Source organism: Erithacus rubecula (assembly GCF_903797595.1).
Source record: "Erithacus rubecula genome assembly, chromosome: Z".
Classification (NCBI taxonomy): domain Eukaryota; kingdom Metazoa; phylum Chordata; class Aves; order Passeriformes; family Muscicapidae; genus Erithacus; species Erithacus rubecula.
In genome coordinates this window covers 5828921-5842785 of record NC_136661.1, presented here as the reverse complement: position 1 = coordinate 5842785, position 13865 = coordinate 5828921, and the positions used below count along the sequence as shown (strand labels likewise).

Here is a 13865-nt window from a genome sequence, read left to right as displayed (position 1 = left end):
ACAAATTGAAGACTGTCCAGAGATAAATACCAGACCATGGCTGAAGGCAATTCAGATTTTGCACTGAGTTATGTGATCTTTGAAAGACAGCTAAGAATGTCCAATAGTATGTTGTTTAGAGAAATCAAGTTCAAATTCTGTTGTGTGTCACATAGCAACTTCAAGAAATCACTTAGAAAATAATTGAAGAGTCTAATTTGGAATGTTTCTGTGGGGAGACATTCTAGGTTGCTGTTGCTCTGTGAAGACCAACACGAGGCACACACAGAAAAACAGTGTTTCAAGAAATAGAAGCTTGCCCTTTTTCTTCTTTGATCTTTGTTCCTTTATTGTTGGCAAATAATGCCTTATGGTAAAATTGTTACAAATGTACACTTTTTTTGGACTGTATTTTTTTTAGTATGTTAGTTTACTCTTGCAAAATTTCCAAAGAGAAGGGAATGAATGCAGTGAAAGGCAATTTGAGAGTGCTGACTGGTCAAAGAGAAGGTGAGGGGTTTCCGTCTTACTGAATTATACTCTTGGGAAGACGAGGAAGGGAGGTCAAAGAAAAGCCTATAATGATGCCTATAATAAAATGGGTATCATTTGAAAACAAATAACAAAGGAAAAATGTTAGTGAAAGGAGTTGACATTAAGGAATGGGAACAGATTGAAAACTTAATGTGACAGCCAGGTGCTGGTTGCAGCCCACTTGGTGTATAGAGGAAAAGAAGGAATATGCTTTGGTACCAAAGTGTTGATGAGAAAGTTATGATCCGCTGATCAAAATGTTGTCTCTCAGAATAATTTTGCCGCAGTTCATTTTTGGCCAGCAGATGGTGTACTTGCACAACTAATATTTTTCATGTTCTAGTGCTTGAAGATAGTATTAAGAAGGATGTTTTTGAATTTTGAAATTGGAGTTTGTTTTCATTCCATTTCCTTCAGGATTGTGATTATTTGGGGAAACGAGATGAATACAAATCGCTGACATTTTGGGCAGCATTCAGGAGAAAGTGTATGGTGGAATTAATTTGTCATGGTAGCCTATTTGCATGAAACAAACAAATGCTTACTTTTTACAAAATACATATTATAGAAAACAGTGTGTTACAGTTGTTACACTTGAGGTAAATATCTGACAGGATTCCAGGTAAAAAACTACTAAGGAAAATGTGATACATACATGTATGTGGGCTGTCAAAATTAGTGAGAAATACTGCTGTGCTCTGTATATCAGATTAGCAGTTTACCAATTACATTTTCTTTTCCACTTAAAAACAGTCAATTTTATATTGAGACATTTGTATCCTAAGCATTATGGAGCCTTATTTTTTGCTATTTAGATAACTTAAGAAACATTGTTATTTGTGGAATCCAGCATCCATCTTGTTGGCATTGTGCCAGAGAGATTAGAGATTTTATAGTATTTGTTATTTTACACCACAGGATGATAGGTTCTGAAGGGTTTGGAAGATGGGGCAAAATTTTCTAAAGGTTCTATTGCATGAAACAGAAAAAGACCACACAAAACAAATAAAAACCCCCAGTGAAAGCAAAGAAATAAAGAAACTAAGCTGTAAGTGCATGCTTTGAAATCTAACTGCCATCAGTGGTTCAAGTTCACCCTTGTAGTATTTGGATTATTCCAGAATCTATTTAAAATGTCTTTATGGTTATTTGATGGCTTTGAACTCAGATAAGCAAATAATCTATGAGAACAAGTCTTTGTGCACACTGTAAAGCTTCATAGAAAATAAATTCTATATAGTTTAAGATTTGCTGGAAATATTGTGTTATTTACATTCTAATTGCTGTTATAATTAATAGCATTTAATTTTGTAGGAGAATGACTGTGTAGGTGACTAGAAAAGGCATGATTTCAATGTGGACTGATCTAGCTACTGATGAGGGGGGAAATCTTCCTGGTTTCAAAAAATGTTCCATAGAAAAGTGAAGAAATTTTGAGTTTATGAGGAATCATTATGCATGTCTGACTTCAGTGCTGACAATGGTGTCTGCTTTTCTGCAGAGAACAGCCAAGTTTGGAAGAAGCATGAATAAATACGGTTTTCTGTCTCTCTTACCACTCTCCTCAGCTGCAGTCTGAAAGACATACTTTACTTTCATTTTTCTCCTGTTAGTTTAATTTCTTCCAATAAGACAATTCCTAATGCTTACCTGGTCCCATGTATAAGGTGTGGGGAGCATACATGATGTATGAGTGCACCCTCAGTCAGTTTGCAGAGAATTCCATGTTGGGTGGGATGTTGCTCTGCTGGCAGGTGGGAAGACTTCAGGGAGATCTGTATAGGATGGATCTGTGGACTAAGGACAGCTGCATGAGGCTCAACGAGGCCAAGGACTTTGCCCCACCTTTGGATCACAACAAACCCAAGCAGTGCCACAGGTTCAGGCAGAGTTGCTGGAAAGCATCTCCCAGAATTGCTGAGAAGCTTCCACAGGGAAAGGACCTGAGAGTGCTGGTGACAACAGCTGAACATGAGCCAGCAGTGCCCAGGTGGCATCCTGGCCTGTTCCAGCAATAGTGTGGCCAGCAGGACCAGGGCAGGGATTGTTTTAGGCTACACCTTGAATGCTATGTCCAGTTTAGGCCTCAGAATTTGAGAAGAATGTTGAGATGCTGGGGAAGCAGAGAAGGGCAATGGAGCTTGTGAAGCATCTGGAGTAAAACTCCTATAAGCAGAGGGAGCAGGGGTTGTTTAACCTGGAGGAGAAGAGGCTGAGAAGGGACCTTATCACTCTCTACAGCTGTTTAAAGGAGGTTGTGGACCGGTGGGCTTTGGTCTTTTCTCCGAGGCAAGCAGCAACAGGACTAAAGTAAACTGCCTCAGGTTGTGTCAGTAGGGAGGTTCACTTTGGATTTTAGGAAATGCTTTTTTGTGGGAAGGAAGTAGTACCAATCACTGGGACAGGCTTGTCCAGGGAAGTAGCTGTGTCACCATTCCTGAGCATATTTTAAAGACCTGTAACTATGGTGCTTGGTTTAGCCTTAGCAGAGCGAAATTAATGATGGTTTTTTTATGATCTTGAAGGTCTTTTCCAATCTAAATTCTTCTATTCCTTGTATTCTATAATGTCCTTTTTCTGTGATCTAGTCATAGTTGAGATCGATGTGAAGAGTAATTTAGATTCTAGTGTGATTTTTAAATAATCTACTTACCCACCCTTCAAAAGCGTGCTTGAGATGCAATGACTGTATCCTTAGAAGGGATGAGAAGTAAAAACAATCTAATGAGGGAGATTGTTTGTGTTTTCTAATCTGTGTATTTATGGTGTAGAGATTTTGTCCATAACATTATTCTTCTTCTGTTTTAGTGACTTTTTAAGGCACAGTAAAAGCCTGTCAGTGGCTTTATTGTATTCATTGATGTGAGTGAATGGTTATGTGGAGAGAGGAGTGGGTTACCAAGCACAAGTTTTTCTCTAATGTTTGTCTTGTCCCTTTCCACTTTGTCTCTTAATTAGGTTTTGTACTCTTCTTTAATTTTTGAGTGGTTACAGTTAGTCATAAGGGCTCTTAAGTCTTAGTTGTGCAACTGATGTCTTGTTTGCCTGATTAATATTGAAATGAAGCTGTGGGATAATCAAAGGAAAAATAAAACACTGAAAAAGGATTGTGTGTTATAATGTGTACATACAGAAATCATGTTCATGACAGTATTGACTGGTTTAAGTAAAGTGAAAAGACTAGCATCAAGTCACTTTTGTAAGTACTTAAAAAAAATTAATAAAAAATGATTGCCCATGAAGCCTATTTTATTCTTATTTGCAAAGAGGTTGGAGCTTTCAGCTGTGAACTTCACTTTTTACCAGTCTGCTGAGATAAACATTATTATTTATGCCTTTGGGAAAACAGTGGGTCCTTCCAAAGTGTGCAGGCATTCAGATGAGAAATGCTTGTCAAGTGTCCCACTTTGTCTCCACATTGCATTAAAAAGCAGACATAAAGGCTGTTAAGAGTAATAAAAACTCTTGATAGTAATTTACAGTAAGTTTGAATCATCTTGAAAATGAATGAAGGTTGGAATAGTGGTCCTCTATATAAACTACTATGTACCTTAAAATATTTTTCTAAGGAAATACAAGGTAAGTGAATGTGCATGGCAATGACCATAATTGGTTAGGTGTTTCAGGCTTGTCTGTTATCTTATAGAAGGAAAACCTCTGAAAAGTAAATTTTTTCTCGGTGTGGGGTTGTGTGGTACAGTTGTCAGTGATGGCAGTTATTCTTTAAAGAATTTACCATAACAAATGTGGATAAATTAGAAATAGTATCTTGACATATTCCTTCAAAATTATTAAAATATTCTGACAGTGTTGTGATATTCTGAGGAGAATAAATATTTTCTATTTTCCTAGTACTGAATAGATTATAATGTCTAAATGTATTTGTATTTGTAAGAAAATACCAGATATATGTCATGGTCAAGTAATATATGTACTGCTGTTCTAACAATCATTATTAAATACACATAACCTGCAAAAATGAACCTAAAATTTGAGAAGTATGGGTGTGTATTGACTTATTAAAATGCACTTTTACAGCTGAGATCTTTTTAGTGTGCATTGCAATTGCTATGTCTAAAATCACCTATACACCTATTGTAAAAATAATAAATATTTTACTTTAAAATTGTATAAGCATTTTACTTAATGCTTTGGAGTATTAAAAAAAGATCTGTGAGGTAAAGTAACATTTTTATTAATAATTTTAATAATTACTTGTAACAGTCTGGGCATAAATATGAAATTTATTTATTGTTTTAAGTCTAAGGAATGTAGGAGGATTTGAAATGAATCTCCGTGATTTTAGTGATTTTACTAGTTTCAGTGAGCATTTCCTATTGAGCTAAGAATACTTGTCCAAAACAGTCTTTAGGAAAAGGAAGTAACTCATCTGTCTTAAGTGTAGAAGTTGAGTATTGTTTATTTGGTATGTTTTGTATTTTGAAGCAAGTTACTTGTTCTAGGATTGATCTCCATGATAAGAATTGCTTTTGTTTGAGAACAAATCACTAGCAGTTTGCTTGGTGACTAGTTGTGATACAACTTAACAGAGTGTGTAGAGATGAGATGTGTTGTTAAAAAAAGTAATATTCTCTTAGCTATTATTCTTAGTAGAAGACTAAGATTTCAGGATGTTAGGGTTGATAGACGCTTACATGAATGAAAGGTTAAGATGGGATGAATAATGGGTAAAAAAGCCCATGGAATACTGTTAAATAGAAACATAACCCATCTTCTGTGTGAAGAAATCTTCAAGTGCAAATTGCTGCAGTACTTGCAGTGTTTGGCCACTGACAGGGTAACTGATTACAGCTGTTTGTTTTCTTTTAATCCTGTGTATTTATCTGTTGTTGAATCATTGCTCTTAGTTAGCTGTATAAATTTGTTTCTCCAAATGAACTGCACAATTTGTAAAAAGAGATAAATTTCATGTCTTTTAGAAAAAAATAAAATGTAAATTAATTTGAGGACTTATTACCTAAAAATTATTGGTTCAGATTTTTTATTTTGCAGCTGTATTAACTTGCTGCTGCCACTTTTTATAATTGAAAGGTGCAGATTTTACCAGCAACTACACTTTAGAGTTCAGATTTTTTTTCCTTTTACTAGGGCATAAATTTTATTTTTTTACTTTTAAATTTCAAGTGCTTTTATGTTTCACAAATACATTTGTGCATTTGGTTGTGCGTTCCATTTTGAAAGAAGAAAAAATGCTGTCTGAAATGAAATAATTCTAAAAACATAATTTATTAATTTGTTAAATTCCAAATAACTTAGTATTTCTTATTAAGTGAAATAGTCAAAACAGACAGTTAGAAGTTCTTGTTCAATGAGAAGTCTGAATGTTATACAGACCTTACCTTCTTATCTATCAATTCTACCTGCTTCATAAATAACATGCTTGACATAAAAATCTCCAAAAACAAATGAAAACTGAGAGTATTAAGTTTTCATTACTTCTTGATTTAAGCTGTATTCTTACTACTCCAGCTGACCAGCTATTAAATGTCATCATACTTAGTCTTAATGAACTGCTCAGGACTGCAGTCTGCCATCAGTTTGTGCCCCAGTGAGATTACCACAACTGTAGGTTCAGTTGGGCAGAGCAGTTCATGGTTAGGAGTGTGCTTAGAGGCTGTTCCCAATAAAACTTGTCTGAATTGAGTTTTTAATAGTTTTGATTATATTTCTTGGTTTTCTGACTGCTTGAGCACCAGCTAATGTCTTCCCTGGAGGTGCTAATAATTGCTGTTATAATGAAGTCTAATTTTTTCTCCTCAATTTTTTAGCTTTGATCTTGGTTATACTGTGTCTTACATGCTGTATTACCTGAAATTAGAATTGCAGTTTGCAGTTGAATCTGAAGTGCAACAAAAAATACATGTATTACTTTCTGAATGACTTTTAATATACAAATTTTATGGGCAATAACATAGGGAAACAGCTTAAATCCCCTAAAATCAATAGATTCCTTCTGTGGTATATTTCTTATGTAGTACATCATAGTGATTAGAAATATAATACATCTGAAGTGAAGTAATCATTTTAGCTTCTATGCTTTCCAGAGACAGGGTAAATTTATGCATGTAAAATAATTTTAAACAATTTTTTCATGCTATTTGGTATTACTTTGCAAGTAATAAAAAAGTATAGATAGGTCCTGTGAAACTCAGTGGCTTCCAGCTGTCAACTCATTGAAGATTTTGTCTAGAGCTATTATTTCTAATTTGTGTACCTTTTTGTATGTAGTAGGGTGTATGGTGTTTTAATCCACGGTAGATTTGATTGGAAATTGTAAACCAGATAGGAACTTGTTATGTTCTCTGCTCTGAACATCTTAGACTTTTAACATGATCTAATACTTATGAAAGTCAAGAGAATTTTTCTTCAGCTGTCTTCTAAAATGCTTACAAATATGTATGAACAGACTGTGTTTTGAAGGGCTGCATCAAGTGTGTATCTTTTGATTGGGTCTGTTATATAAAATTGCATTGCTTTATAAGGTTAGTAATGTTTTTATTATGTGTCTTTTTCAGGGTATTGAGGAATGGAATATTGCCCATCTTAATACAATATTGGATGTTGTAGGAGAAGAGTGTGGAATTTCTATCGAGGGTGTAAATACACCATATCTTTATTTTGGCATGTGGAAAACAACATTTGCGTGGCACACTGAAGATATGGATCTCTACAGTATTAATTATCTCCATTTTGGGGAACCAAAGTCATGGCAAGTTAATTTTTTTTTTTTTGTTTTAAGATGATTTCTGTTTATTTCAGCTAACTAAACCAAACAGATGGGTTATGATTCACAATGGGAAACTACTAAAAACCTAAGAGTAGTTCAATGAGGTATTTTTTAAGCTCAGAATGCTATGAAATAACACTGATGTATTATTTTATTTTGGAGGGAAAGATATATAAGTACATAAGACTTATTTGAGTTCAACAGAAAAGTATTTGAAAGATACAATATGAGAGGGAAGCTTAATGTGTTGGGAACCCCAAGACTATTTGAGGAACATCTGAAAGAGCTCTTTGAAATCTTTCAAGTTTCTTTGGTTCTGTTGCCTTTTGGGACTACCTAGCATATTTTGGATTTTGTACAAAATTTATTTGTACAATAAAAGTAAATCGCTTTTTTTGAATCAGTCATATTCTGTACTGTTAGTTCAGCTGGACCAGTAGCAGGTAAGATTCAGAGCTAAAGGTGCTTCCTGTGTACGAAACTTCTGCTGTCCTTTTTCCATAATCTTAGGTTTTTGCTTGAACAGCCTTAATAGACAAGTTGGTTTAATACATTGTGATATATATATGTATCCAAGTATATAAGAAAAGTAGATTCCTTTTGTTCATGAAATTTTTTTCTTTCAGTATACCTCTGAAGAGAGTGTAAAATCGTTAGAAAAATATGTAAACGAGTTATGTGTAGTTAAATTCTGGCAGTTTCTAGTCATCCTTTTTTTTTATACTCGTGCAAACTTCAAATACCTATCATGTATTTGTACTGTGATTGTGGTAAATTGATGCTTGCTCATAGATACTTACTTTACTTGCTTGACTGCTTTGCTTATATAATGGAGCTCTTTAGTTAAGGCATATTAGGTGAATACCACCTATTGTAGTAAAGCCAGGTCCATGTTTGAAATTGATAAAATATGTACATAGGTATGTGTGATTGCTTCTTTGATATAATTAAACACACAGAAAGTCTTGTTAGCCTTTTAAAAAATGGATGTGAAGGTAGGTGATTTCAGAATGTTCCAAGATGATAGGACAATTGTAAGTAATATGATGATTGCATGAAGTTGTTTTTAATTCTTAGAAATTTAAAAAGTGCTGTTTGAAGAAAAACTCACTGCATATTGTGAAATTCCAAAGAATAGACAACTTAAATTCTGAAGTCCTTAGATACAATGGGAAGAAGCTAGGAAATCTTCTTTAAGTATTTTTGAAGAAGGCCATGAGTTGGTAACAGGATAAATACTTTTCTAGTTTACTGATACTTGTTTATGCTAAAGAAGAAAATCTTTAAACACTGACCACTTCATATTTTGAAGAAATAGTGGTGGATACGAATTAATTTTCTGTACCACATTGGCCCATATTTTTAAGAAATGTGTAAAAAAGTTGAATGAAAGACAGCTAAAGAGTTCTATGATGTTACTCATGTGGCTTTTACTGGAAGAATGCTGCAATAATTTATGCAAAGTTAATTTATCAGTAAAATGTGTTATGTAAATGCAATATTAGTATAATATTTTCTTCAAGCAAGTGGAGCAGAATGTCAGTCTTATGATACAGATACTAAAGATCTTGTCCGTTCTTTTATTCAACTGACAAAATTAGTTGAATAAAACTGATTTCAGAATCCTTAGTGGAACCAAAAAACTTGACATACATAGTAATACATGTTCTTAGATTTTACTGGTTGAATATGTAGTTCTTCAAGACAGATGCATTGGTCTTTTGGAGAACTAACATTCTCTGTTAAGTTTCTCTGAATTGTGGAAGGACAGCCATTTCCATCTGAGAGTTACAATTAGAACTTGGGGATGGAAGCTGAGTCTAACTGCTCTAACAGTCTATATAGAGTTTGCAGCATTCAGCAGTGTTTAGGCATAGGTAGGTTAACCTGCATTGCTTCTTACACTTTGCACTTTCACTTTTAGAGTTATGCAGAGAAGTCTATAGTTCTATGTTATGTATACTGATTCCTTAATTGACTGCATCATATGGAACATTGGGGGAAAAGTGTGTCTGGTAACTTAAGAAGTCAGGATTACAGCATGTCAGATGTTTATGGTTGTGTAACACATAATATAGGTTATGTTATATATACATTAATTTTACAGGTTTTTCTTTACCTTGCAAAAATATGGTAAAGGGGAAATATTTTGAAGGAGAAGAAGGAACTTAAATGTAAAAGCCCTGAGATAAAATAATACAAGGGCAGAAGAGATTGGGGTATCATGGGGAAAGATTTGCTAGAAAGAAACTTAAAATTACTTGCTATTAGGCACGAATTCTCGCTGCAGTTTTGTCTTTGCATTCTGAGGGGAAAGATACCTTGGAGATGGTACCTCATTTTACATATCAGTTTATTGGAATGACTTTTCTTAGCAAGACAAACCAGTGGTAGTGTGGCTTATTAATTCAGTTATATCTTGATATTGATGTATTTCTTATGGTATTTATAAACTGTTATTAGTATTAAAAATTTCTTCATGTTGGCATTTTTTAAAAATATTTTCTTCTGTTGTAATTATTGTTTCAGGGGAATAGGCCTTAAAATAATTTATTTTTGTTTTGTGTAATAATTTGCAAAATTTTGTCATGTTAAACTATTAATGTGCTCTTGAAAATTAATGCTTAGCACAGACCAGATTTTTGTTACTAGCAGAAATACTATACTATTAATATAAGTACTATATCCTTGGGCAAAATATGGCTAAATACTTAAATTTACATTATAAGTTTGTAAATCAATAAAAAATCTGAATAAGACATTCACATTTTTTGAAAATAATTCTGGGTTTATTAAGTATCTGAAAGCAGGGCTTAGTCTTTCTTCTGATTACCTGACTCATAAACAACAGTGGTGTTGAATGTTTTAAGTGTTGAGACGATACAAATTTTATTGAAGAATAATAATTATTATTATAGGAAGTATTTCTTAAGCAGCCAGAAAGGAATTATATTCATGGCACTGTGAGTATTTCAAATATAATAATAATAGTAGGACAATTTTTTTCTATTTTTACACATTTTTTTCTATTTTTATACATCTATTAAAGAAGAAAAGATGTGTACAGAATGTATTATTTTACTTTAGAAAGTAGTATTTTAAAATTCTGTGCTCATTTTGTTCAATTTTTATATCTGATGGTGAAGCCCTGAATTCTTTATGCACGAAGAACTAGATTTTTACTTTCCTTTGAAAGGGGCACAGTGAAAACTTGCAGTATGATATGAACAATAATTTATGCATCAGTTTATACATTTTCTGTGACATTCCATCTGGTCTTTGCTTCCTAGCTTTTCTGAAGACTGAAAATGATAAGAGACAATACATTAGGTTAGAAAACTCTCCTGTTTAGTAATGTCTTTCATAAATCACAAAATGCCTTGCAGGGTTGGTCAGTCATGAAGTAAACAGGAATAAATACTACAGAAGGAGGAGATGGTTCCATCTTTGTGACCATATCAAGAAGAAAAGACCAGATTGTAAAAGAGAGAATGCTTAGACAGCCAGTATTAGATGGATTAGGAGGGTGAGACAGAACCTGACAGTTAATTTAGGTTGTAAGAGGAAATAAATCTGTTGTGACAATCAAAATAAAGCCAGGATTTAGGTTCAGGAATTCTCTTCATGATTCCAGTGGATATAGGATGGCGAGAAATCTAATCTCTAGATAGCCTAAAATTTATACTGTGAGCAACATTATTGTTACCTCTTGATTGCTGTGACTGGAATCTGTTTTTATGGATTTGCTGGTGTAGGATGTGTACTGACACCTTTTCAACTTGCTTAATTAGGTGCAAAAACCATGAAGTTACGCAGCAGGGGTTGTGGAAGTCTTTGAAACATTTCATGTGAAGGCTTTCAGACTACAAATCCCAGTAGCAGGGGAAGTAGTTATGGGGTTATGAGTATGATGGAATAAAAATAAATGGCATTCTGATACCAGTTGTAGACAAAATTATAAACAAAAAAGGTGAAAAAGTAAAAGCATACTCAGACTGATGCTAACATATGATTTAAGAACAAATATGACAATAAGGTAAATGGAATTAGAGAGGTTCAGCTAGGTCCTTACAGGGCCTTCTGAGGAAGGATTAATAGAACTTTCAGTGTGATCAGCAGCTGACAAAAACAAGTCAAAATCTGGCAGAGTTCAGCATGAGTGGATGAGTCTTGGTACCATTGCAAAAGCAAAAAACCACTGATTATATGAACATTTCCTGCTTATGTTCTATGTCTAGGAAACAAAACAGACACAGAAAACTACAAAGAAGTCAAACCGGTGTGGCGGAAATGGGAATAAAAGTATAAAGCTTCCATGACTATTAGTGTTGCTGAAAACTGTCATAAAAATTAGTAATATTATGAGTCTCAGAGTTGACTATAATCAAATAGGGATTCTGTAATCAAAAAGGTATCTGTAATTAAATAGTATAGTGGTTTCCCAGCATCTCAAATGGGTAATTGTGCTTGAAACAGAGTGATCATTTGCTAGTTTCAATGTTATTCACAAAGTGGAAGAACTTTGCTCAGGGATTTGAAGAAAAGAGGAAGTTTTTTTGTTTTGTTTTTCCCTTGTGGAAGAGGGAAAATATTTAGATTGAATAAGAACATATTTAGGTGACAACAGACTTTAAAATTTTCTATCTCAAAACAAAAAATGTATTGACTTCCTAAATTAAGTTTATTAAGTTTGAATCTGCTTGTATTTTAAAAAGGTATGTATCAGGTTTATGTATAATGCCTGTGAACCACCTAAATAGATAATGGAATAAATCAGTTGCTGATAAAAGGTCACATGATTCTGAGCTCAGTGCCTGGAGTTAGATAGCATTATTTTGTTATTATGTGAATGTTGCAGGTTGTCTGTTGCCAATTACAAAACCAATGAATATGATTAATTTTGGGGAAAAAAATGGATTATGTTTACTTATAGCAACATTTTATGGATTTGCTGCTTTTTTGTTTTAAAAATACCAATCTGCAGTAAAAATCATCAGCTGGTTTTACCTTGTCTATATATTACATGGGGTTTAGAGAAGTAGTTTGGTTAAGTATTTAGCATCACACTAAATTTGCATTCAATTAATGCTGTTAACCATTATCTGTGTGTACACTTGATTTGGAAGAATTCCATTTCTGGTCACTGACATGAGAATGATTTGGTGGATAGAAGATGCTGCTTGTTGGATTATGTCTTGGTTGGCTGAGTAGTTTTTGCACAGTAAAGCAACAGTTTGTTGTTTTTGATGAACTGAGAAACTGTGTAGAAGCATTAATCTTGAAAACATATGAATTACAAGTTAATGACATAAATTTAATATTTATTACTTATTAGTAGTTATCTTGTTGCCAATACCCTTGATTTGCTGAAATAAGATATATTTCAGAAGATGTTTTTGAACAATACTAGATAAATATAGGTACCATATTTTTTCTGTCCTTGTGGTATGACTGTCAATGAATGGTGACTCTTCATACTTTCCCAAGTATGTCTTTGTGAACTAATAAATTTAAGATCTAGTTAGCATCATAATTTCTCTTTTTTGTCTTAACTTTTTGTGTTTTATTTGCATGTTATCCAAGAAACACTCTTTTTGCCTCATAGTGATTTATCATTAAATTTGCTTTGGAGGTGGCTGGACTTGACCTTATTATATGAGAAGTCAAGCAAATGCTAGTGGCTATTTGATAATGTGGCTGAAAGAAAGATGGACATAAGATGAAGATATTTTTCTAAGAGCTTTTAACGGTTCAAATTCTCATATAAGCTAGCCATTGAGATTAAGAGTGAATACTTTTTTTCTCTGACTAGGTAGTTTGAATTTGGGAGCCTTTTGTTTAATGTATAGTAGACCAAGAATCCAGCAAGATTCATGTCATTGCCATGAAAGGCAGGTGCACATGTGCTAAGCTCTGTTTTCTGATAAATTGTCTTAAGAATCAAGCCTGAACTGTTTTCGAGTGACTTTGAGATTACTAATGTGTGCAAAGAGTTGTCTGTTTCTATTCCTTTGTCCTTGTCTTAGCTGTGAGGAACAAGCAATTGCAGCAGAGAGAAGTAGTATAGGGCTACATAGCAGATGTATGTTAGCATACAACCTAAGTGAAGAATATGATTGGAAACAACAACTTGCATATAATACATTGTATTGCTTTGTAATTTTAGATTAGTGAAATAGTTTTAGTCCAGTTAAATCATGTACTATCTTTCCAAAAGACTCATTTAACTTGTGTACTTTTGTAATATTGACACATTTGTGTGTACAACTGGAAACACGTGGCTCCATATTATTAGTAAATTGAATAACGTACTTTTGAAGGAGTAACATTTTAGGAGGAACACCAGTTCAGTTAGAGTCAAAGCAACGTACAGTATCTAGTTTTGAGGGTTTTTTTGTTAAACGTAAACAGTATCTGTTCATGTTCTGCTTTATGGAGTTATGTATTTAAAGACATACAGTACAGTATATAGTGCTGTACATAACATTTTTCTCCAATTAAGTGTGAAGGGTGGCAAACATAGTTTAAATTGATACGGATACACTGGTACATATGTAATATGCAGTGAAAAGCAGTCACGAACACTTTGGAAGTACAAATGGAG

General features: G+C 33.6%; 1 protein-coding gene across 2 annotated transcripts in view; it reads left to right on the top strand.

Annotated features, from left to right (window-relative positions):
* The window catches only part of KDM4C (lysine demethylase 4C), a 236753-nt gene that overhangs the window by 23874 nt on the left and 199014 nt on the right, over positions 1–13865 (top strand). The window contains exon 5 of one of the 2 annotated variants that reach the window (XM_079330009.1): positions 7050–7243. In XM_079330009.1, the coding sequence (XP_079186135.1) occupies positions 7050–7243 (194 nt within the window). Of the gene's footprint in view, positions 1–7049; positions 7437–13865 lie in introns of those variants that run through there. The other variant, XM_079330010.1, reaches the window with a different exon arrangement.